The 27,057-nt window shown below is 38.0% G+C and overlaps 1 protein-coding gene across 2 annotated transcripts in view; it reads right to left on the bottom strand.

Annotated features, from left to right (window-relative positions):
* Nucleotides 1-27,057, bottom strand: part of MED13 (mediator complex subunit 13) — a 91,887-nt gene that overhangs the window by 47,164 nt on the left and 17,666 nt on the right. For both annotated transcript variants that reach the window (XM_084861637.1, XM_084861638.1), the window contains exons 4-9: nt 14,916-15,061; nt 13,919-14,116; nt 11,545-11,739; nt 10,131-10,293; nt 9,598-9,708; nt 7-690 (exon numbers count right to left, since the gene is read on the bottom strand). In XM_084861637.1, coding sequence (XP_084717763.1) covers nt 7-690; nt 9,598-9,708; nt 10,131-10,293; nt 11,545-11,739; nt 13,919-14,116; nt 14,916-15,061 — 1,497 coding nt within the window. The remainder of the gene's footprint in view (nt 1-6; nt 691-9,597; nt 9,709-10,130; nt 10,294-11,544; nt 11,740-13,918; nt 14,117-14,915; nt 15,062-27,057) is intronic.

Genomic DNA, 27,057 nt, shown 5'->3' with positions numbered 1-27,057 from the left:
ACATACTCTGTAACTGATGTTACACTTTCCTGTCCAAAAGGTCCAACTGGATCATCCTTGAATTTATCACTTGGAAGTTGAGGTGGTAAAAACTCTACATCTTTTTCCTTTGGGAACTTGTAACACTTCCAGACTATATTAGCTTCATCTTCTTCTAAATTTACTGCTGCACCAACATACATTGTAGGTTCTACAGCTTCCTGGAATTGAGCTGGGAAAGGCTGGGATAAACTGTCTATCCTATCTTCCATTAGTTTAGAAGGAACCAAGGGATCCGGTGTTGGCATTTGATAAAAATGTTGACTTTGAGGAGTTGAAGGTGTTTTAGTCACTCCTTCATCAGCCACATCACATGGGTGGGGACTAAGTGGGGGTGGTTGAGGTGAATTTGCCATTTCAGGGCCATGCATCTGAGAAGTCTTTGCTACATCATTAGTTCGGATGTTTGAGAATCTCACTTGACTGTCTGGAGCAGATATCACAAGTCTTTGGCTGGCTGACTCTGTGTCCATGACAACATCATCACTAACAGAGACACGATGGTGAAAAGGAGTCAGGGGGCGTTTCTGTGGTTTTTCACTCTTTTCTTGCTTTTCATTGGTCTTGTGCTTGGCAAGTACTTGTTGTTGTTGACTTAAAGATAATGCCTGTCCTTGCTGTCCAGAATTTCTTAGTTTAAGATTTTTGTGCCTGAAAAGAAAGATTTAATATTTATAGTATTACATTATATCAAATATACAAGTTAACACTGAACACTTCAGATATTAGTTTTTCACATATAATCCCAAAGTAAAATATGAAATTTACATGGGAAAAATACTTTGTCCAGTGACCTAAAACAAAGAGCATGCAGAGTAATAAAAGCCAATTCTCTCGTGCTCATTTAATAGCTATGTGACCAGATAGTCAAAGATGGTTTGCCTTATGTAATCTAAATATCTTACTATCTGAATAAACAAAGATTCTACTTATTTTAAGATATAAAAATAAAAAACGTTCTGAAATTTATTTATTTATGAATGTACCTGATATTTCACAGTTAGTACTTATAAATTAATGGCTTAGCTGAGCTCAGTCATCCTCTACAATTCTACAGCAACTGGCTAGAAAACATATTCTACTGAATTGAAATTACAACAGTCTGGATAGTGTTAAAATTGACTGACTTATGGGCCCCACATTATACCAACTTTCCTTCTCCGAAAGCTTACCACTTCAGAAAGAAATCAGCTGACTGGAAAATGAGAAAATTCCTAGAAGAAATTTTTCTTCATACCGTGAAACATTTCTAAACTGAAGGACTTAAAACTATATATCTAAAAATCTAATAATTTTGTTCACAGTTTAATATTTCTCTCAGTGTAATAAAAATACTGTGCACTTTGAGATTTCAAGGTCAACTGATATTGATGTATATAAAAATATTTTTAGCCCTGACTTGTATGGCTGTGATTAGAGCATGGACCTAAGGGTCTCAGGTCCGATTCTAATCAAGGGCACGTACCAGGTTTGAGCCCCAGCTCAAGCCAGGGCGCATGTGGGAAGCAACCAATCTATGTGTCTCTCTCATTGATGCCTGTGTGTTTGTCTGCCTGCCTGCCTCTCTCTCTCCCCTGCACCTTCCTCCCTTCCACTCTTTCTAAAAGAATATGAATAAGTAAAATATCCTAGAGGATTAACAAAAAATATTTTTTTTAATAAAAAAACTAAGAAAATGTGGAGGAACATAGATTTTAAAGCATTCAGTATTTATTAGGTCGTTTTAGTTTGCTTTTAAAGTTTATTATATTAATCATTTTGTTGTATCAGAGATAATCAGAAAGTTATTAAAAAGCAGTGATAGGCACTTTTTTTCTTTTTAAGAACCCTCTTTATTAAGGGAATGTGCTCAGACACCCTTTTCTATAAAGCCCTCCCATGCACCTTTTTGTGAATGAGAGGAGGGAAAAACCTGAAAAGTTACCAAGGAAAAGCATAGTTATGTTAAAAGATCACAGGAGAAATACACCACTACCCTCATACCAAAATCAAAGACATTATAAAAGTAAGAAATCACAAAATAGTATCTTTCAAGAAGACAGTTATGAATCATTAACAAAATATTGGCAATCATCCTATATAATAAAAGCCTACTATGCTAAGTGTCTGGTCGTCCGGTTGTCCACTCAACCAATCAAAACGAAATATGCTAATGATATGCTAAGGCCACTCAACTACTCGCTATGATGTGCACTGACCATAGGAGGCAGATGCTCTGACCAGTAAGTTAGCTTGCTGCTGGGGTCCAACCAATCAGGACTGAGTGAGATGGGCCAGACACATCCTGGCGCCCTCCCACGATCCCTCCCCAGCTGGCCAACCTCCCATTCCCTCCCTGGCCCCAATCACGCACTGGTGGGGTCCTTCCGTCTGGCCTGCCATCTCTCGCAATCTAGGACCCCTTGAGGGATGTCAGAGAACCAGTTTCAGCCTGATCCTGCAGGCCAGGCAGAGGGATCCCACTGGTGCACTAATTCGGGCCAAGACCTTCAGTGAATATAGAAAAGGATAACATATCATGACCAAATGGGATCTGTCCTATAAGCCTATATACCTAATAAAAGAGTAACATGTTAATTGACCATACCTTTGTGATGCCCACCAGCCAATCAGGAGTATGCAAATTAACCAAACAACCATGGTGGGTTAATTTGCATACACGGGCCCCTGGTCACTCTGGGCCTCTGAGCAGCGTAGGAAAGCAGAAAGGCGGCTCTGGCCAGAGCAAAGGCGATGCCGGCAGCCAGAGCTAGGAAGGCCCATTCTGGCACGAATCTTCGTGCACTGGGCTTCTAGTTCCTAAATAATAAAAGACTAATATGCAAATAGACCAAATGGTGGAACAATTGGTTGCTATGACATGCGCTGACCACCAGAGGGCAAGTGTAGAACATGGTGGGCATTGGCTGCGGCCAAATAGTGGAGTAGGTGAGCAGGGGTGCCAGACCAAGGAGGGAGGCGCTGGTCACTGTCATCAGGGCAAGCCTCTTAAATAAAAAACTAAAAAAATATGGAGAAATATAGATTCTAAAGTATTCAGTATTACGGAAAATTTTTTGCTCCGACCTGTTGTGGGCCCTGGAGCTGCTGTTCGCACCCACTGCCTGCGCCGGCCCTGCTTGCAACTGCAGCTGGTGCCAGAGCTGCCACTCGCACCCACTACCCATGCCTGACACCAGTCCCGACCACTTGGCGCCATCAGTGGGTACGAGCGGTGGCTGTCAGTCCTGATCACCCTTGCGGGCTTCTCCACCTCCCCCTGCTCCTGAGGGGCGATTGGAGATGCAGCCACCGCTCCCACCCACTGCTGGTGCCACTGTGTGCTGTCTGCGGATGTGAGAGGGCCGGTGCTGTCAGCACATAGAGGCAGTGAGTGGTGGTGGCAGCTGGGCTGCTGGCAAACAGAGGATCCGGGGCCCTGGTGGGAGGGGCCAGATAGGGGTGTGGAGGATGGGCCGAGACCCACCCCTCAGCCTCACAGCCTACAGTCCCTTTCAAGATACACTAATTCGTGCACTGGGTCCCAAGTGTAAAGTATAATAACTTCAAAAGATAAAAGTCAATATTATCACATTAGCAGAATAAAAGAGAAAATCATATAATTATTTCAATACACATAGAAAAACATAGGACAAAATTCAACACATATTCGTCTTAAAAAAAAAAAAAAAAAGATTGAGCAAGCAAGGAATATAACTTAATCTGATCAAGGACATCTATGAGAAAAGCTACATCTAATTTCATTCTTTTATTTCTCCCTAAGACTGGGAACAAAACAAGAATATTAATTTTTTTTAATCCTCACCCATCATATGTTTATTGATTTGAGACAAAGAGGAAGGAGGGGGAGAAAGAAAGGAACAGAGAGAAACATCAATTGGTTGCCTCCCATACTTACTCTGAATGGGGTTCGAACCTGCAATGGGGTATGTGCCCTGACCTGTAATTGAACCCCCAACCTTTTGGTGCACAGGAAAATGCTCCAACTAACTGAGCCAGGACAAGAATATTAATTCTTAACATTTCTCCTCAACAATATTATTGAAAGTTTCAGCCAATACAATAAGTCAAGAAAAAGATTAGAGATTTCAAAGGAAGAAAAACTGTCTTTATTCATAGTAAACATGATTAGAAATTTTACAATGAGGGGTCAGGCTGACCACCACCTTCTCAGGGAGAGAAAGAGAGAACCATCTATGTATCTCTCTCACATAGACCAGCTGCCTCCGGCAAGCACCCCAACCAGGGCTGGGATCTAACCTGAAATCCAAGTATGTGCCCTTGACCAGGAATCAAACCCATGACCCTTTAGTGTATGACTGAGGCTCTAACCTCTGAGCCACACAAGCCAGGACCACGTTCTCAATCTTAACATTAAAAGTGGGACAACCAGACATGTGTCTCTTCTGATGTGACACAAGACAAAATAACACAGCACCATCTATTAAGTATTCTCACCAAAATAACAAACCTAAATCTCTAATCAAGCCTCTAGATTAGGGGTGTCGAACTCAATCAGAGAAGGGGCCAAAATCTAAAATCCAGCCTAAATCGTAGGCCGAATGGTTTACTAAACAGTCATAAACTGACAATGTCATAAACTGACAGCGGAGTGCAGTGATGACAGCGCGGTGCGGGCCACATTGCAAGGCCTGGCGGGCTGGATTTGGCCCGCGGGCCTTGTGTTTGACATATGTGCTCTAGATCAAGCATGGTCCAACAGAACTTTCTGTGATGATGGAAATGCTTTGTATGTGGCTATTGAGAACTTGAAATGTGGCTAGTGCAATTGAGGGACTGAATTTTTAATTTTTAAATCTAATTACTTTAAATTTAAATAGCCACAAGTGGTTACTAATATAGCTACTAGCATTGAACAGCACAGCTCTAGAGCTATCTTCCATTTACAGAAATACAAGGAATAAATAAAGTTAAATGACACTAAAAGAACAAGTTAAAACACATGGTAAGTTGAAAAACTCAGAATGTGGGATAGACTACATATAGGACAACTGACATAGTTTCTCCAACCAAGTCAATCCCATAAAAAGGAGGTAGAAAATGAGAAGAGAGACCTAGAAGATATATACAACCAAATACATACTCCTCATTTGGACCCTAGTCAAATAAACCAAGAAGTCATTTCTGAAACAAATTTGTAGAGAGTAGCACATCATGGCAAGAGAATAAGAGTTCCTCCTTTTATTAGATGTAATAATGGAACTATACTTATATGAGAAAATGTTAACATTTTCAGAGTTGCATACTGAAGTAGGAATGAAATGACGACATTTAAGATTTGCTTTAAATCTCGGCTGGCATGGCTCAGTGGTTGAGTGTCAACCTATGATCCAGGAAATCAGGGTTCAATTCCCGGCCAAGGCACATGCCCAGTTTACAGGCTCAATTGCCAGGGTGGGGCATGTAGGAGGTGGCCAATCAATTATTCTCTCTCATCATTGATGTCTCTATCTTTCTTTCACTTTCCCTTCCTCTATGAAATCAATAAAAATACATATTTTTTTAAAAAGTAGTCATTCATTCACTTGCCCTTCTATAAGGGTAAGAAACTATTAATTCAGACTATATACTAAACCCTTTGCATTCTTTTTTCCTGTTGATTAAGTCCTTGCATTTTATTTACTGTTAACACTTGAAATTTATTGTCTTGCTTTCTATTAATATAGCCTTCTAAGTGCTAATTTTCTTATGAACATTCCACTGGACTAAAGCCTACTATCAATTAATGTGCATTACTAAATCCCACTAATAAGTGAAAAATACCAATTAAAACAATTTTATGCTTTTCACTTACTGCAGTGGCAAAAAAATAAAGAACAGCTCTCAGAACAGTGAAAGCATAAGAAAAAACAGCACTCTTATATGCAATAAAATTGGTAAAATTTTGGAAGTCACAAGAAGTGTTTAACACCCTTGCCCACAACTATTACATCACCTACCTACTTTTATTTCCTTCCTAGCACTCATTCTTAAAATTTTAAAAGATTAAGAATTCCTTTAAAACAAATTATCTGCCCCATTCCTTATGGTGTAGGTTTCATAATAGTGAAAGCCTTGTTTACTAGTATATCCTGAGCCTTGGACATCTCCTATCACAGAATAAGTGTTCAAAGAAAGCCTAATAAATAACTGATGGTCACCAAAGTATATATATTTTTAAAGTAAAAACAATCAAAAGCCTTTGTAAACAACCTGTGTATCCATCAAACCCAAATGATTAAATACACTATGGTACTTCGATTCCGTAGAATACCAAAAAGCTTTTTAAATTAATAAGGCAGATCTACAAGTAACTAAAATGGAAAAAGCCAAGACATCTTAAGTGAAAGAAAGAAAAGAAAAAAAGATGCCAATACACAGTATTATATTTGTGTTGGGTGAAAAAACACATATACACACAATTACAGAAAAGTATGGAAGAATAATGCCGAATTGGCAAATAGTCACTTCTAGAAAAAGGCAGTAAAATTTGGAAAGAGAGAGGGGAATCAGGGGAACTTTAGCTTTATTTGTATAATTTAAATTCCTTAAAATTGCATATACTTATGCAAGTTGCTATATAACTATGCAATTTTTTCAAATACATTTCTAAGAGAAGCCAATATATTAGTCAGGGTCCAGTCCTATCTTTCATACAGAGGAAATTTACTATAGAGAATTAGTTACAAAGAGAGAGAGAGAGAGAGAGAGAGAGAGAGAGAGAGAGAGGGAGGGAGGGAGGGAGGGAGGGAGGGAGGGAGGGAGGGAGGGAGGGAGGGAGGGAGGGAGGGAGGGAGGGAGAGAGAGGAAGAAAAGGAGAGAGGGGAAGAGAGAGAGAGAGAGAAGTGAGGCAACCTATATAGTAGTAACAACCAGGAGCTTCTGTGACTTCTAGGACTGAAGATAAAGTAGCCTCATTATATCACAGAAGTTTAATATGATACTAGAACCACAGCATGGCCAGCTCAGTGGTAACTGGGACCTTGTAAAGAAGGGACTGTTGTTAGAGGGACACAAAGCTGCTAATGGAGTTGGCTCAAAAATGGCTGGGGAAATATCTTAGTTTTTCCCCACTTTGATCAACGAATCTTCTGTTAGTGCCTCCCATTAGCCAAATTCAGAAAGCAAATGAGCCTAATCAAATTATCATGTTGTATACCTTAAATGTATACAATGTTATCAATTATATCTCAATAAAGCTGGAAAAAAATACATGTAAAAGGCAAGGGAGCCAGGAAATGTAATTATCTTCAATATAGCTAAGAGAGACATAGGAAAGATTTGAAAGCCAATAGTTTGATTACAATAGAATAGTCAGTTATCAATGTGTGCCCTACTGCCTATATTCCAGGGCAGAAGAGAATACATACATAGGGTGGCTCAAGTCTTTCTAACTCTTATTTAAAAACTACATAAGAAAACCATATTTGAAGGGAGTAAAGGGAAAACCTATAGTACAAAATTCAATAGCGGAAAAAGGTAAATGATCAGAAACACTATATATACTAGAGGGATCAATTTACCAAAACAAGTCACCTATAAAAATTATACAAATTTCATTATATCCAATTTTTATATGCCTTGGAAAATTTTCTGAAAATACAATAGCAAAAGTTTTTAAATATAAAAGGTTCAGCTTAGAGACCAAGAATTTAAACTCAAACTTATGTTTATGAACATGCATTTTGAATGTCTTCCTCCAAGACCATTTTAGACAAATATACTTAAAACCCTCATCTTTAAAAAAAAAAGGATAAAGCACAGTCTAGGTGAGAAACTAAGAAAGAGCTGCTTAATAAAAATGCCTATAAATACAAGAAAAGAAAAGACTAATTTCATTTAAGCATTATATTAGTCTTAGATCAGCAGTTGGCCAACTTATTCTAAAAAGGACCAGATGGTAAATATTTTAGGCTCGGGGGATGGGGGGGGCATACAGTCTGTATTGCAATTACTCAACTCTGTGAAAGCAGTCAGTTAATATGTAAATGAACGGATGTGGTTCTGTTCTAATAAATCCTTATTTATGAACACTAAAATGTAAATTTTGCATAATTTTCACATGTTACAAAATATTCTCCTTTAAATGTTATTCAACTATTTAAAAATGTAAAAGTAATTTTCAGCTCACAGGCCATACCAAAACAGGCAGTGAGCCAAATTTAGCTAATCGATCACTGTTTGCTGACTCCTGATCTCAGACAAATAATGTCATGGAACCTTGCATTTCAAGACTAGGTTTGTTTCCCCTTAGATGGGTGTGGTTTTTAACTCTCTTAAATGGTTGAAAAGAAGCTAATGGATTCATATTTTTATTCCAATCTCTCTATCAACAACAGAGGCAAGTTTCAAAAAAGTTGCCAGACTTTAAAAAATTATACAGTTTCTAATCCCAAGAATCAATGTAAGAACATTTAATCTATGGAAAAACATACCAGAATACTTGTCTGTTCAATGTATTCAATCAAACAGAACTAATATCAAGAAAAATCTTGGCCCTAACCTGCAGGCAAGGCACTCCAATTCCTTTGGCTCATATCCATGACAAAAAGGGTGGCCAACTAACTATTTGCTCACAAGTCCTGATTAGGGGTGTTAATACCATTATTTGATTACTTGCTTGCAAAAGCATATGATCTACCTTTAATTGTAGAATAAAATAAACTTCAGGCAAAATAATCTTTTACTAAAAATAGATTTGAGAGAGAGAGGAAAGGCAGGGGAGAGAAGGAAATAACGATTGGTTGCCTTCCGTGGGCACCCCAACCAGAAACCGAACCAGTCACCTGTCGGTGCAAGAGGCAACACTCAACCAACTGAGCCACAATGGCCAGGGCTAGGTAATATAATGTTAATGCCTCTAATAACCTAATTTCATCAAAGGCCCCAATATGTAAAATAAACACAACTGCTTAAAGAATTTCAAGTCATACATTCTTCTACCAATCTTCCAACCAATACAGTCTATTCCTAAGTTTGTATTTTTATGGTACAGTTTTGGTCCCATGCTGAAACATACTTTGTGAATCTTATTTCAGCATTTCTCCTACAGTTTGCCCAAAGGGATATTATAAGAAATGCACAAACCCTATACTGTAAGTACTATAAAACAGGGTGTGGATATTTGTACCTAGTATGTATCATCATTTTTAAGAGAACCCTTGGGAGATATTTCTCAGGCACAATGCCACCTATGAACACTTCTCAAGAGATGTGTATGCCTTTTACCTTATAGATGTTATATATACTATAATAAAGTATAAAAATTCTCCTTTATTGTCTATGAAACCAAGCTTTCAGAACCCAGTCCAGGTAACTGTATTAAGAACTTAAGACATACATTTATATGTACTTTCATAAATGGCTCCAAAATACTGAACATTTTTCCTCAAATGTTTTCTTTTAAAAAATATCCTAACACACTGTATTTATGTAAGCTTCCTCAAACAAAGTGGGACATACATATTCAACAGCATACAAAATACCACACACACACACACACACACTCACACACATATAGATATCTATCGACTAAAACAAACAAACAAAAAAATCTACCTCGAACAGCAGCAATTTGTTCTTTGTGTGGCTTCAACAAAATCCCAGGATGTTACTTTATCAGCTGTGTCTTCTTCACACAGACCAGCTGATGAAGCTGAATATTTCCTCCTAAGATTTGAAATTATAGAATCATTTAGAATTCATCAATTTCTCTATAACTCTGAATTAAGCATTAAAATTGAAATCTTTTTAAAATCAAAACTTTTCCCAGCCAGTGTGGCTCAGCAATTGAGTGACAACCCACCCACAAGGCAAGAGAGGTCACCAGTTCAATTCCCAGTCAGGGCACATGCCTGGGTTTCAGGTTGGATCCCTAGTGTGGGGCATGCAGGAGGCAGCCGGTCAATGATTCTCTCTCTCATCATTGATGTTTCTATTTCTCTCTCCCTCTCACTTCCTCTCTGAAATCAATAAAAAATATTTTTTTAAATATCAATTTTTTAAATTAAGGAAGTCACACAGATGACTTTATATTATCTACAAGTAACTACTAATATGTAATTTTTAAACTTGAAAATGAAAATACGTACTTGTTCTGAGCTCTGTTCATATTGCATTCTTGCCAAACTCTATCCACCACATGATTGGCTAATTTTCTGGGTATTTTCCCACCATGATGGCTAGTACTATCCGAGTTGAAGCCATCAGATACTGAGGAAAATTTGACCCACTTCTGGGCAGACTGAGGATCAACTGAAAACAAACAAAAAAGAGTAAGATGTGGGAGGATAAAGGTAGGTTTACAGTAATACTGTTTAGGGTTTATAAAATTAATTAGTGTTAATAAATTGCTCCAGGCTACTTGACTAGCTTCCTTACATTTTGAGGCAAAAAAGTATGTTCCTTCACTTAACATACAAAAAGCAAAAAATCTGGACAGGAGTTGTGAATTGGATGGTAGTGCTATATAATGATTTCCTGACTTGGAGGATTAAATTGTAGATATATATTTGGGAAAATATACTGAGTAAGTAAGGAGAGAGGGAGCATCATGCCTGCAGCTTGCTCTCAAATAGTTCAAAAAACCAATGATAATTAATGTATACATACAGAGAAGTGCTGAAGCAAATATTAACAGTTTGGAAATTTGGATGCAAACTCTTCAATAAGTTTTAAATTATCATATATATAATAATATATATGATAATTTAAAACCTATTGAAGTTATATATATTATATATTATATATAGTATATATATATATATATATATAACCTATATCCTATCAAATAAAAGGGTAATATGCAAATTAACCATCACTCCAAAACACAAGATGGCTATCCCCATGTGGTCAAAAATGGCTGCCTTATGGCCAGCAGAGGAGAGCAGTTGGGGGAGGGACCAGGCGTGCAGCAAGGGGCAATTGGGGGTGATCAGACCAGGAGGGGAGGGCAGTTGGGGGTGACCAGGCCATCAGGGGAGGGCAGTTGGGAGGGACCACACCTGCAGGGGAGGGCATTTGGGGGGGACCAGGCTTGAAGAGGAGGGTTGTTGGGGGAGACCAGGCCTGCAGGGGACGGCATTAGGGGGACCAGGCCTAAAGAAGAGGGTTGTTGGGGGTGGATCAGGCCTGCAGGGGAAGGCAGTTGAGGTTGACCAGTCCAGCAGGGGAATGTCAGTTAGGGGTGACCAGGCCTACAAGGGAGGGTAGTTAGGGGTATCAGGCCCGAAGGGGAGGATAGCTGGGGGTGACCAGGCCTGCAGGAGAGGGCAATTAGGGGTGACCAGGCTAGAAAGGGAAGGCCTGAATGGGCAGTAGGACATCCCTTGAGGGGTCCCAAGTTGGAGAGGGTGCACGCTGGGCTGAAGGACACATACACCATCCCCACCAGTGCACGAATTTCGTGTACCGGGCCTCTAGTTTTAAAATAATAATTTAATCAAATGTTTACTGTCTTCAAAATAAGAAAATCACTAGAGTTAACAAAACAAATTAGGACAATACCTGTCTGGACTTCCTCAGGAGATGTAGGTGGTGTAAGAGTAACCGAAGACATTGCAGGATCTCTTGTGGAAGCAGGCACTTGGTGGACACCCATGCAAGAAGTTGAACAGTGAGAGGATCCCACTGAGCTTGGAGCAGGAATGTCTGACTGAGGAACTAGAACAAAACATGCTGGGTAGATCATTCGGACACCCGCTGAAAGGAAAAAAGACAGGAAAGTCCATTATTTTTGTGACTGTAATGAAATTAGTTTCACTCAAAAACAATGTAATGGAACAGTAGGTATAACATAAGCACATTTAAGTAATAATATATTTAACATATGTTTATAAATATATGCTTTTTGGCATAAGGTATTTCTGGAAGAAACCACAAGAAGCTATTAATAGTGGTAATCTTCAAAGACTGAGAAGAAAGCACCTTTCTCTTTTCATTTTAATTATGTTGTTGTTGTTAATCCTCACCTGAGGACATTTTTCCATTGCTTTTCAAAGTCAAAGAGAGGGAGGGAAGGAAGGGAAAACAGAAGAGGGGAGAGAGAGAAATATCAATGTTAGAGCAACTGCCTCCAGCACACGCCCAAACAGGGTCCAGGAACAGACCCAAAACCCAGATACATGCCCTTGACCAGGAATTGAACCCATGGCCCTTTAGTACACAGGCCAGTGCTTTAGTACAGCAACCAGGGCTTTCTTTTCATTTTTGAATTTTCTAACTATGAATGTGTATTACTTTCTCTTTTTTTTTTCCATTTACATATAGCACTTTTATTGAATTTATTGGGGTGACACTGGTTAACAAAATAATTCAGATTTCAGGTATATAATTCTATAATACATCATCTGTATATTACATTGGTGTATTACTTTCTTACTTTAAATCCTTCTTTTCAAATTTGACCAACTACAAGGTGGATTAAAATTTATTTTAAAAGTTTAACAAAGGTACCTTGGTTGCAAGCTCCTCCCTGGCCCAGACCCTGATTGGGGCCTGTATGGGAGGCTACCAATCTATGTGTTTCTCTCACATCGATGTTTCTCTCTCTCTTTCCCTCCCTAAAAACCAACGGAAAAATATCCTCGGGTGAGGATTAACAACAGCAGCAGCAAAAATAATAAGTTTAACAAAGGTAATCTGATCACTAGAATTATGGAACATTTTTGGTTTTCTTATTTTTATGTCTCTATTTAAAAAGCCTAATATATGTTTTGTTTTGCTTCTGTTTTGGGCACAACTACTCTGATAGTAATGTACTTATTGAAGTTGGATGTTGATAGTTTTTTATTTAAAAGAAAAAACAATAAAAAAACAATGGTCTGGCCAGGTAGCTTAGTTGGTTAGAGCATCATCTTCACAAAGTTGTGGGTTCGATTCCTAGTCAGGACACATACAAGAAGCAACCAATGAATGCATAAAGTAGAACAACAAATCAATCTCTCTCTCAAATAAATTTTATAAATAAGGCCATTTTTATATATAACATTACCATATGATTCCATTACACACAATACTGCAGATTCTAATCCCAATTACCTTCTCAATTATACATTCCCCACACCTCCTAAGTGTAAGGTGGAGTATACATCTTTATCTCATTGTTAGGCTCGGTTTTGTAATTTGCTCTGGAATGTAAATGCGAGTGATATATGTCACATCCCAACAGGAGCTTTCATTAAAATGTGCTTGTAGGATCAGTGCAGCCTCTTTTATTTCTATCCTCTACCTTGAGATTAACTTTTCCAAATACAGTTTACCTTGTTAACATAGGTCCCTGATGAGAGGACATATAGAATACAGCCAATCAAAATAGAGATGACCTGGCTAGAACAGATGGAAGATCCAAGTTTTTTAGGTACATATTATATTCCGCCTTTTAAATTATCAGAGGTGACAGTTTTACCAAATTTTAAAATATTGAGTAACACAGGTTGTCAACTTTCAGCCTCCAAATATTATTCATTCACAATTATTTTCTTTCCACCTTTAGCATGCTAACCTTTAGGTAGAATGTATTTCCCTGACCAAAAGACTTTGGCTTGGGCAAATGACTAATTTTGTGTACTGGACTGTGAGCAGATGTATCCTAGTAGAAGCTTTCAATACACTTACTAGTACATAGCTAGACTCGGTCCTTATTATTCTTTTGTTCGTGTAAGAACAGCATGTCCTAAATACTGGGTACTCCTTGAACCTAGATTGCAGAATAAGATACAAGGAGCCAAACCATGACAAAGCTGGAGCCTTTACGAAACATGAGCAGGAGTAAGAAAAAAATAAAATGTTTGGTGTTGAAAGCCACTAAGGTATTGCATTTGTTTAACTAACACATACAGTCACATATTTTCCCCTTAGGATTAATGCTCAGGATCCGTACCAACAAGAACTTCTACTGCAGCTAAAGAATCATCTTCCCAATCCATATCTTCCTGTTTATCTTCAGACATCTCCTTCAAGCAAGATGAGATAGGATAGAATTGTTTCCATTCACCAATTAACTTTTTTGTAGCTGAATCAGACATCTTGAATGCCTGTCCTGTGAGAGTGCCATTTAGTCCAAATGGGCTTAAGATAACTAGAAATCCAAAATGAAATACAGTAAGTAACTAAAAACTATTATATCAAATATGATCACACTAAACAATATTGTTAGTAATTATGCAATTCTTTAAAAGTTAGAGAAAAGCCATAATGTCATTCCTGAGAAAAACCAATGTATTCTACTTCATTATTATGAAGAGAAGTATAACACTGAGCTTATTATAAAAACTTAAAACTTTTGTCTACCCAAAAATTTCAGATGTACAACTTTTCACAATGAACTGGGAAAATCTGAATTCAATTTATCCTGATTTCTACTAAGGAAAAGTAATTCGAGAAAAAATAGTATGTATATATATAAATCTAAGTACTTATTATGTAATGCCATGTACATTTTTTAAAAAGCAAATACTAGGCTTAGAATTAAAAGAACAACATACTGACATCCTTAAAAACAATTCAGCAATCTTATAAAGTATTCTTCTAAATAATTATACCAAAATCCATGTTAAATGTCTAAAATGACTTACATGAACTGACATGCAAGATGGCTAAGAAAACATAAACCCATATATCTGCTTCTTTCTATTTAAAAAAAACTTTAAAATATCCTGCCAATCAAGTACAAAAATTTTAAAAATAATATTGATATTAAAAAATTTATTTTATTGGCTTAATGCTTTAATAGGTAAGAAAAAAAGTAAACTACATCGGAATCATCATTAGGCCAAATCTCATTAATCCCAAAATGTCAAATTACCAACTTCAATAAGAATTTTCTTGAAACAACAATAAAAATCAAATATGTAAGCCATCAAATCAAAATAATCTACCTTGAAATGGGCTATTAGACTGCTGAGCAAGGGTGATATGCTCTTCACTAAGAAGGTACACAGGTTGATGTTGGTTAATTTCCACACTGGTACAAACATTGCTATCTCCATGCAAGAAAAAGGTGAAAGAGCAGGACAAGTGTTCACTAATAAAGACAAAAAAGTTATATTTTAGTGATAACATGCCAAAAAAAAAAAAAAAAAAGAAACTTGCTTTTCTTAATTATGAAGTTATATCACAACAATACATATTATCTTTATCCCAGAAATTCTACTGCATCATCTGAAGGGGGAAAAAATAACAAATCTGAACAAAGATTTAGCTACAAGAAATGTTCTTCACTGTTTATAGTAAAAAACCTGCAAATAGAGGAATCAAATAAGTTAGGTGTATACACACACACACACACACACACACACACTTACAATATAGCTGCAAAAGTAAGTAAAGGTGGGGACTAGGTTTAATGGAAAGGGTAAACTGCCAAAACAGTATAGTCTCAATTTTTCAAAAAAGGAAAAAAGAGCCTGGCTGACATGACTCAAGGGTTGAGTGTTGACCTATGAAACCAGGAGATCACCGGTTCGATTCCGTCAAGGGTACATGCCTGGGATTGTGGGCTCGATCTCCAGTAGGGGATGAGCAGGAGGCAGTCAATCCATGATTCTCTCTCATCACTGGTGTTTCTCTCTCATCACTGGTGTTTCTCTCTCTCTCTCTCTCTCTCTCTCTCTCTCGCTCTCGCTCTCGCTCTCCCCCTTCCTCTCTGAAATCAATAGAAACATATTTATAAACAAAACAAAAACCAAAAAAAGGAAAAAAAGGGTATCTTTGATGAAAAAATTCTAGGTGTACGTACAACAGATTTAAGGATGACCTAATTTTAATTTTTATTCATTTCCCCTCTATATAAAAAATACATTTCTTCATTTTATTATTTCTGAAATTGCACTGCATGAGATCAGTCAAGCATTAAATGTACTGTCCTTCCCCCATCCCCAATGAAGTTATTTTATTATTTATTTATTTATTTATTTTCATTAACTAAAGATCATATTTTATTCGGACCCCAATGAAGTTATTTTAAAGCAATGATGGATGGGTCTTACAATTGAAGGCATCCTAGAATCAAAGTTACATGCAAAACAAAACACCTTATGAAATTTAGATGTGGCCTGGTATACAAGTCAGAAAATAAAACCTTAAGATAAAAATTAGAAAGGGTAAGTGGCCCAGAGAGAATTTTGTACACTAAGAAGAATCTACTCTCTTATTTCTTCCCTACACATTTGTCTTAATATGACTTAATCAGTTCTTTAAAATATAACAGTAGGCTCATAACCTGTTGTATGTATCTATAAGCCTTCTTAAGTTATTTCTGGACAAGGCAAGGGCACAATAAATTAAAATTAAATTATAGTAAAAGTAATATTATAGCTAACAGAAGTGGGAAAACAGAAGGTAGGAAAGAGTTGAGGAGTAATGGAGAGCTGAGAATATCATCATCGAATATATTCAGGTTGGGCAAAAGTAGGTTTAGAGTTGATCATATGGAAAATAGAATAAAATAATAATACAAAAATAACCTCTTCTGCATATTAACTTTAAACCTACTTTTGCCCCATTTTGAATTAGGGAGTCAACAGGTAATGTCTAAAGTTGATAGAGGAAGAAACTAAATTTTAAGCTTATCATTCAAGGTCAAAAGAAAAACTGAAAATAATATAGCTGAAAACAATGTAACTAAAAAAAAAAAAACCCTTATCTTTCATGGCAAAGAATCAGTAGAGTTGTGTCTAAAGTTGATTAATTAAGGCCTATAAGTAAAGCAGAAGCTTGAAATGAGTTTATGCAATCTGGCTTGCCCTCCAGTGCCTCTTTCATCACCATAAGAACATGTCCTGGTTGACTTGCTGTTCTAAGATGGAAATACCTGTTACCCAGCCTATAGTTTACTGTGTGGACTAGACTAGTCTCCATTTGGCCTGCAGATACATTAATAATACATAACTGATGTTTTTTGTTATTTTGTTTTGTTCTTATCTCCACCTGAGAATATTTTTTCCATTGATATTTTTTAGAGAGGGGAGGAAGGAGAGGAAACAAGGTAGGGAGTGTTTTTGCACTCATCCCTACCAGGGTCAGGGATCGAGCCCACAACGGAGGAACGGGGTCCTTGACCGAGACTCAAACCCACCACCCTTGGGTCTATGGGCTGAAGCTCTAACCACTGAGCAAAATCGGTCAGGGCATAAGTGATGTTTTAAGCCCTTATGCTTTGGGAGTGGTTTCTTACACAGAAATAGCTTGTACAAAAATTGACACCAAAGGTGAGATGCTACCATGACAAAAACCTAAATATATGTGGCATTGGCTTCAGGACCAGATGATTGGTAACAAGAAATATAAGACACTGAAAAATGGTGAGAAAATTATTATGTAGAGGTTTGGGGAAATGGTGGACACATTTTATACAATCAAAAAGTACTTCAAAGCACTGTTGCTTAAAATAATCTGGACAGCAAAAGACGTGCCTAATGAACTTACAAAGTTGGGGGAACAGATAAAGTAAAAATGTAATTTGGTTGTCAGCAGCTAACTAGCTATACAGTAGGTCCCAGGTTACATTGGAGATCCATTCCTATGGCACGACGTAAAGCGATTTTTGCCATAAGCTGGAATCCACCTACCTAAGCACTCACATGGAGCACATACACAGCAGTAATGAAGTGCAATAGTAAAAAAAAAAAAAAAAAAAAAAAAAAAAAGCAAAAGAAAGATACCCCGTTTCCCTGAAAATAAGACAGTGTCTTATATTAATTTTTTCTCCCAAAGTTGCACTAGGTCTTATTTTCAGGGGATGTCTTATCTTTCCATGCGCTAGGTCTTATTTTCGGAGGATTTCTTATTTTCGGGGAAACATGGTAACAATTACTGACCTTTAATTATGGTAAATAAATAATAAAAAAAACATAAAGCACATGTGTATATATGTCAAAATAATGGAAATTTTTTAATATAAATAAATGGGAGATGGCGACGTAACCATGAAACCATGTATGTTGAGTCTGATGTAACCCAATGAATGTCTTCTCTATATATAAAAGCTTAAGCAACTGTTGTGACCAAATGAGCGGTCCCTATGATGCACACTGACCACCAGGGGGCAGATGCTCAATACAGGAGCTGCCCCTGGTGGTTATTGGGCTCCTAGTGCGGCATCCAGCCCGAGCTTGGACTCCTCCCTGGCTGTCTGCTGCTATGTGCACTGCTACACCCATCAAGGGGTCCCAGATTGCAAGAGGGCATAGGCCAGGGTGAGGGGCCTCTAGTACTTGATAAAGTACTAAAAGAAAAGAGATGAACTCAGAAAAGAACTTGCTGGTTTGCAAACATAATTTAGAAAGAATAGAGACAGCCCAGAAACTACAGGGCTAGAAAATAAACTCTTTCTGAACAAAGTAATGGTGTGCCCTATATTGTAACACAGCCTCGAGGAAAAGACCAAATCATGAATGTGTTAATATAAACATGAGCCCAGCTGGCATGGCTCAGTGGTTGAGCATTGACCTATGAACCAGATCATGATTCGATTCCTGGTTGGGGCACATGCCCAGGTTGTGGTCACAATACAGTGTGGGGGCATGCAGGAGGCAAACAATCAGTGATTCTCTCTTATCACTGATGTTTCTCTCTCTCTCTCTCTTTCTCCTTTTACTTCTTCTTCTGACACAATTTTTCATAATTAGGTTGAGTTATAGAGCATATAAATATACAACATAATTTCTAAGTAGCATTATTATCTTAGTAAACCATTAATGTTTCATTTCTGAGAGTGATATGTCCATTATATGTATTGACACAAAACAGGCAGAAATCAATTTTCAAGGCATTTCTCTCTCTAAACTATAAAAAAGGACATAAGAATTTAAAAGCAAGACATAAATGCTTTTAAAAATAAGAAAAGTTCATATTCCACTGGTTAGAATGACTAGAATACATTTTTTAACGTTATAAGATTTTTACAGGTTTTTCAGGAAACCTTACAAGGCAAACATTTCTTAGTAGAGGAAGTAACATTTTAAGTGTTATAAGGGGGAATTGCTAACTGAAACTACTATGTCAAGAAAAACATTTATTAAGTAAGTGACTCAAGCAAGAATAATATAGTAGGTAGAGAAATTATAATTTGATTAGTTTTAGGAATCAAGTAAGTATGCTATACAAATGATTATGAATGCTGTGTGCTTTCTCCGTAACTGAGTAGCAGATTTTAAAATCTGAATTGCAAATACTTCCAACAACATTTGCAAGTATAAGCAACAACCTAAAATAGTCTGATGTTCTTTATCTTTAAAAGACAAAGAAGATAGAGACCTGAATTTTATATCTTCATATTTACTGTTCTGTTAATTAGTGAAGTATAGTTCTTAAAAATATAGCTTTCAACTATGTTTCATTTCGTACATAAAATATTAAATGAGAATAAAAATATTCAAAACGGATTTTTGCCATGACATAAAAAACAAATAATCTGACTAAAATTTTTCCTAAACAGATTACTATAATCTAGTAAATGTTAAAAAACGGTGCATTGCTTAATAAATATTAGAAATTAAATGTAATCATATATACAAAAATCGTGGCCCATAAAAATGAAAGCCAAATATAGCCTTTCCGTATGTCCAATGAGCACATGACAATCTTAACAACTTCCAAATCAGAAAAGAAAATTTAATGTAAAATTTTTATGTAAAATGATCCATTTGTCTCCAAAGGGTCTTGGTAAAAACATAATAATCCAATATGCAAAACATGATCAATTTCTCAGCTCTATTTATCTGCACTGCCCTATACTCACCGGCAGTTCTCAATTGTTGTCTATGATTAAGTAGAATATCCCCTCCTATGTAGTGCTAGGATGGTCTCAAAACAGGTTTACAGTTGTAAGTACAAGAAACAGTTTTTTCTTGTATTACATACTAATTACTGTATTATTTTCCATACGAACAACTGTAAACCCATTTTTGCCCACCCCTGTAGTCTTATCTATTTATAAAATGGTTTGAAATAAACCAAGTTTGTGCATGACCTAGGAGAAAAAACTATACATTCTAAATATGAAATAAAATTTCTAGAATTCTTATATTAAAGGCAATGTTCTAGTCAGAAAATATAGGGCCAAAAAAATGATAATACTGCCATACTAAATTTAGAATAGTTCTTCTTTCCAGGAGAAGTATCATTGATAATATTTTTGGTACTTAGCACTTAAAAAAAGAGAAGTTAATCCCAGCCGGTGTGGCTCAGTGTTGAACCAGGTCACAGTTCAAATCCTGGTCAGGGCACATGCCCAGGTTGCTGGCTCGATCCTCAGTAGGGGGCGTGCAAGAGACAGTAGATCAATGATTGTCTCTCACCATTGATGTTTCTATCTACTGCTCCCTCTCCCTTCCTCTCTGACATCAATAAAAATATATTTAAAAAGAAAAAAAGTATTGCAAAGGATGCCATTGCTCTCCAGGGGCTTACACTGTAATAGCCAAAACCAAAAGGTATGAGTGAGGCAAAATTTACAGGTGAAACCTAACAGTCATCTATTGTAGAAAAATGTTCCTCGTTTAAGTACTAAAATTAAAAGATTCTTTATTCCTAAAACAGAAAATGAAAATATGCTTATAGATTAAAGCTAGCTATTCTATAAAGTTTAATATGTGTACTGCTGTAGGAGGCTCCATATCTACGGTAGGTACAGACAAATGATCTTATTTTGCAGGTAGGAAAGTTACGGCACCAAGAAATTAGATGGCCTACGATCATAAGACTAGTTAAAGGGAATGATAGCCTCGCCCTGGCTGGTTTGGCTCAGCGGACAGAGCATCAGCCTGAGGACTGGAGGATCCCGGTTTTGATTCTGGTCAGGGGCACATGCCTGGGTTGTGGGCTCCATCTTCAGTGGGGAGTGTGTGGGAGGCAGCTAATCAATGACTGTTTCTATCTCTTACCCTTTCCCTTCCTCTCTGAAATCAATAAAAAAAAATATTTGAAAAAAAGGGGAATGATAGTTTAAAGCCCTAGTCATCCTAAAAGCCAATTAAAAATGGGCAAAGGACTTGACGACATACATTTAACCAAATAAGTTACACTAATGGCCACCAAACACACAGAAAGATGCTCAACATCATTACTCACTAAGGAAATGTAAACCAAAACTACAATAAGATACCACTTCATACCCATAAAGTTTTTTTTTTTTAAAAAGGGGGGGGGAGGAAAGAAAAAGAAAAGGAGGATGTGGAGACAGTAGAACCCTTTGCACTGCTGATGGAAATGTAAAATGGGGAAGCCACTATAAAAGGAGGGGGTATGATGGTTCCTTAAAAGAAAAAAAATAACATAGAATTACTATATAACCCACAATTCCACTTTTGGATATATTGTCAAAAGAATTGAAAGCAAGGACTGAATAGATGTTTGTATACCGATATTTATAGCAGCATTATTTAGTATAGACAGAAAGCAGAAATAACTCAAATGTCCATGGACAGATGAATCAATAAACAAAATGTGGTATAAAAATACAACAGAACATTATTCTGCCTTAAAAAAGGAATGAAATTGTGATGTGTGTTACAACGTGGATGCAAACCCTGAGCATATCATGCTAAATGAAATGAGTCAGCCAAAACTACTGTATGATTCCACTTATATAAGGAACCTAGAACAGCCAAATTCATTAGAGACAGAAAGTGGAATGGTGGTTACCAGGGACTAGGAGTAGAGGAAAATAAGGAGTTACTATTAATGGGCAGATTGTCAGCTTGGATGATGAAAAAGTTCTGCAGATAGATAGTGGTGATGGCTGCACAATGTGAATGTACTTAATGCCACTGAGCTATAAAATGAAAAGTGCTTAAAATGGTAAATTTAGTTGTGTATATTTTACACTACTCAAAAACAAACAAGATATACTGCGGTGGATCCAAGATGGCTGCGCCCAGGTGAATACCTATCTGCAGCCGCACACAACAATTTCAATAAAATACAACTAAAATATAAAACGGACATTGCCCAGAACTACAGGAAGGTTGACTGACTGGAAATTCTACAGCAAGAAGCAAGGAGAAAACCAGAAGGAGGCGCGGAGGAGCTGGAAAAGCCCAAGGTACGGAGACGCGGCGCGCGGAGAGGACAGAGCCAGAGAGGAGGGGGAGGCGGAGTGCCTGGCGGGCGTTCCCTAGCGGGAAGGAGATAAAACTCCGAATGTGCTGGGCCCCCGACTGCTCTGAACCCCAGTTCTAGGCCAGACCTTGGGGACCCAGGCTCAGCCATAGGGAGCCGGGCTGTAAGGCGGAACCCCGGGGAGCGGCGAAAGGAGGTCCCGGCAGCACGCACACTGCGCGCAGAGAAGGGACGGTCGGCTGTGCCGCGAGATTGCCCTGACGGGAAGGAGACTGGGGCTCCAGACTGCTCTGAACACCACCTCCAACTCCACTTCCAACTGAACTGAACCCCAATACCAGGCTCATTGGGGGAGAGCATAGACTGTTTGGCAGCAAGCGAAAATCGAGGGCACCTTTCTCTCAGAGGCGCCGGCAGCGAGCACTGAAGGACCCGCATAGGGTGGGGCTGACGGATGCCAAAGCTGCAGGCTCCACCCTGAAACCCCGTCTCATCTGTAACTGTGAAATGCCACAACAAAATAGATCACAAACGAAAGAAATGGAGGACAAAAAGCGTCTGGATATAGAGTTCGAATCTACGCTTATAAGGTTTTTCAAGAATTTCCTAGAAAAGATGGATAAGACTTATGAGGATATGAAAAGAGATCAACTAGAATTAATAAGGAGTCATCAAGAAATGCCGAGACCGGTTTGGCTCAATGGATAGAGCGTCGGCTTGGGGACTGAAAGGTCCCGGGTTCGATTCCGGTCAAGGGCATGTACCTTGGTTGCGGGCATATCCCCAGTAGGGGGTGTGCAAGAGGCAGCTGATCGATGACTCTCTCTCATCGATGTTTCTAACTCTCTATCTCTCTCCCTTCTTCTCTGTACAAAATCAATAAAATATATTTTTTTTAAAAAAAGAAATAAGGGATCAACAAGAAATAAAGAATACATTGTCTGAAATAAAAAAAATTTTACAGAGTCCTAAAAACAGAAGGGAAGATCACAAGAATCAAGTCAAAGACTTGGAACATAAAGAGCCAGAAGACACTCCTCCACAGAAGCTAGAAGGCAAGAGAATCCAGAAAATTGAAGATAATGTAAGAAACCTCTGGGACAACTTCAAGCGAACCAACATCAGAATTATGGGGGTCCCAGAAGATGAGAGAGAGCAAGATATCGAAAACATACTGAAAGAAATAGTGACAGAAAACTTCCCCCACCTGGTGAAAGAATTAGACTTACAAGTCCAGGAAGTGCACAGAACTCCAAACAAAAGGAATCCAAAGAGGACCACACCAAGACACATCATAATTAAAATTCCAAGAGCAAAAGACAAAGAGAGAATATTAAAAGAAGCAAGAGCAAAGAAGGTAGTTACCTATAAAGGAGCACCTATACGATTGTCAGCTGACTTCTCAACAGAAACCATGCAGGCCAGAAGGGAATGGCAAGAAATATTCAAGGTGATGAATAGTAAGAACCTACAGCCAAAGATAATCTATCCAGCAAAGCTATCACTCAGAATCGAAGGTCAGATAAAGAGCTTCACTAATAAAAAAAAAGCTAAAGGAGTTCATCAACGCCAAACCAGAATTATATGAATTGCTGAAGGGGGTTCTTTCAGAAGAGAAAGTAAACAAAGACAAAAATTATGAACAACAAATACGTAACTATCAACAAGTGAATCTAAAAACCAAGGAAATTTAAAAAAAAATCTGATGAACAATAGTAACTGTTGAATATAATAGAATCAGAGGTATGGAAGGGGAGTGAACTGACGATTCTTGGGGAAAAGGGGAGAGGGGGGCGTGGGAAGAGACTGAACATAAACTGTGCACCTATGGGTGAGGACTATGGGGAGTGGGTAAAGGGCAGAGGGTGGAGTGGGAACCTGGTGGAGGAGAGCAATGGTGGGGGGGGGAAAAGGAACATTTGTAATAATATGAACAATAAAAACTTATTAGCCAAGACTGGTTTGGCTCAGTGGATAGAGCGTCGGCCTGTGGACTGAAAAGTCCCAGGTTCGATTCCGGTCAAGGGCATGTACCTTGGTTGCGGGCACATCCCCAGTAGGGGGTGTGCAAGAGGCAGCTGGTCGATGTTTCTCTCTCGTCGACGTTTCTAACTCTCTATCCCTCTCAATTCCTCTCTGTGTAAAATCAATAAAATATATATTAAAAAAAAAAAAAAAAGGCACTACCCCTAATCATTCTAATTCCTAGATTATTCTATTAATTCAATTGCTTCCAAACCTGTCCTTCACCCGGAGATATTTAAAAATTCTAAAGCCCAGGCTCTTGTTAATCTCTCAAGGTGATTCTACATCCAGACAAATTTAGGAACTAATGCATGACTCTGTATTTCTGTAGTCCTAATAGTAATTTTTTTAATTTCTTAAATTTACCGGTATAATTCCAATGTCTGGTATCCCCTTGAAAAAGTGATCTATATTAAAATTCATAAGATAAACATCTTATCAGTGAATTTTGTATATACTTCTACTCACTTAGTGAACACATTATAGACCTTATACAGTGAAGAATTCTTAGAAAGCAACAAAATATTATTCTCGTTTACTAATTCAAGTGCTCTATAAGTATTTTTTTCTCTTTTAAATATATTTTTATTGATTTCAGAGAGAAAGGGAAAGGGAGAGAGATAGAGTCATCAATGATGAGAGAGACTCATTGATCTGTTGCCTCCTGCATGCACTGTGGACCGAGCACACAACCCAGGAATGTGCCCCAACTGGGAATCGAACCATGAAACTCCTGGTTCACAGGTCCACGCGCAACCACTGAGCCATGCAGGCTGGGCTTTTTTTCTTTTTTCTTTTTAATCCTCACCCAAAGATATGTTGTACTGATTTTAAAGAGAGGGCGAGGGAGAGAGGATGGGAGGGAGGGAATCAATGTTTGAGAGAAACATTGATCATTTGCCTCTCATAATTTTCATGACCTATAATCCAGCTTCAACACTTACAAGCTTTATGACCTTGGACAAGTTACTTAATCTCTTTGTGCTTCAGGTTTAACAACTGGAGTAAAATGGGAATGCTGTGAAGAATTGAGCTAACACATATTAAGCCCTAATTTCAAACACTGTGTAGACAATTCTGCTTAGGCAAAACCTGCTCACTCCCTTCTCCCCTTTTCTCTATTTTCATTCATATCTAAAACCAATAGTTCAAAAAGACAGACATTTAAAAATCATAGTAAGGCCCAGCCGGGTGTGGCTCAGCAGTTGAATGTCAACCAAGGAACCAAGAAGTCACTGGTTTGATTCCTGGGCTCAATCCCCAGTGTGGGGAGTGCAGGAAGCAGCCGATCAATGATTCTCTCTCATCATTGATCTATCTATCTATCTATCTATCTCTCCATCTCCCTTCCTAAAATCAATAAAAATATATTTTAAAAAAATAAGAATCGTAGATAATAAGAAAAGCTTACTGTAGACAGGCTCTTTACATTATTCCAAATCTGAGGAAAACTTAAGAGGTGCTCACTCTCTGAAATGGATGAAACAAGGGGACTCAAGCACCCAGAGATACTAGATATAGCTGAGGTGATGTATTTAAAAGAGTAATTAACTAAAAATCTCAATACTATACAAGTAATCCCCAATATAAGCATACAAATATAGTACCCTTTCCTAATAGGCTCTCTAAATACTGACAACCAAGTTTATACTATAGTCAGGATACTGAAGAATTGCTCTGGGAAAACTAACTCAAATGGGTGGGAATGAGGAGATACACAGACTAGTGAGCAACAGGCACCCAACAGGCCAGGTCTCTAACAAACCACCCTATTAAAGCCTGCAACTTCATGCTACTCAATACATAGATTTTCCAGTCAGCATTTTAATGCCCCAAAGTCTTACGAGCAGGAAAGGAGGTAAGTCTGACATCGGGATCCAAACATATTACTTCTCACATACTCCCTTCTCAGGAAACTACTGGTGGATGGCCACTACCAAAACAGTTAAGACAGAAAAAAAAGAAATATAAGATCTAGGAAATAAGGAATCCAACACAGACAGGCAAAGGGAATTCCCAAGATGACTGCTGTGAAACAGACCTATAGAACAACTACTAATAGGAACTGAAAAATGAAGGGCTCCAAAAGGAATGTTAACAGGAGAGGGAGAGAGGGAAAAAATAAAATAGATTACACAGACTCCTTAAAAGTAAGTAGGGAGATTTGCACTTTGGGCAGATGGTCTAGGAGTGAATTATCAAGTAGTACAGAGAACAGGGATCAGCAAACTTTATCTATAAAGAGCCAGAGAATGCATATTGTAGGTTTTGTGGGTCATTACTATACAATTTTGCTTCAGTGTGAAAGCAGGCATAAAATAAACCATTAATGAATTAGCATGGCTGTGCTACACTATAATTTTACTTATAAAACAGGTGGCAGGCTACATTTGCTCTGTTAAGTGATAGTTTACCAACCCCTAACATAGAAAATTAAATGAAAAAGAAATAATCATTAACACTAGGGGGGGGGGAAATATGTGGAAGAAATGGAGTATAATCCTAGTACACTATATGGCTCAGCTATAAATAATATTTATAAAACCATAGTAATATAAACAACAGGTATTGTTTTTACCAAATCTTATAACAACTATACTGGCAAGACTAGGAAAGAGATTAACCGAAGAACATACACTTAGATACTGACTAGAGGCCCGGTGCATGAAATTCGTGCATGGGGGGGGGGGTGTCCCTTGGCTCAGCCTGCACCCTTTCTAATCTGGAACCCCTCGAGGGATGTCCCATTGCCCACTTAGGGCTCACCTGCTGAGTTCCAACTACTCACCTGCCTGCCTTCCTGATTTCCCCTAACCACTTCTGCCTGCCAGCCTAATTACCCCCTAACCACTGCCCTGCCAGCCAGATTGATGTCTAACATCTAACTCCTCCCCTGCCAACCTGTTTGCCCCCAACTTCCCTCCTCTGCTGGCC

The sequence above is a fragment of the Pipistrellus hanaki genome (assembly GCF_964339955.1).
Source record: "Pipistrellus hanaki genome assembly, chromosome: 16".
Lineage (NCBI taxonomy): Eukaryota > Metazoa > Chordata > Mammalia > Chiroptera > Vespertilionidae > Pipistrellus > Pipistrellus hanaki.
The sequence above is the reverse complement of the archived record's forward strand: the minus strand, read 5'-3'. Positions and strand labels throughout refer to the sequence as shown.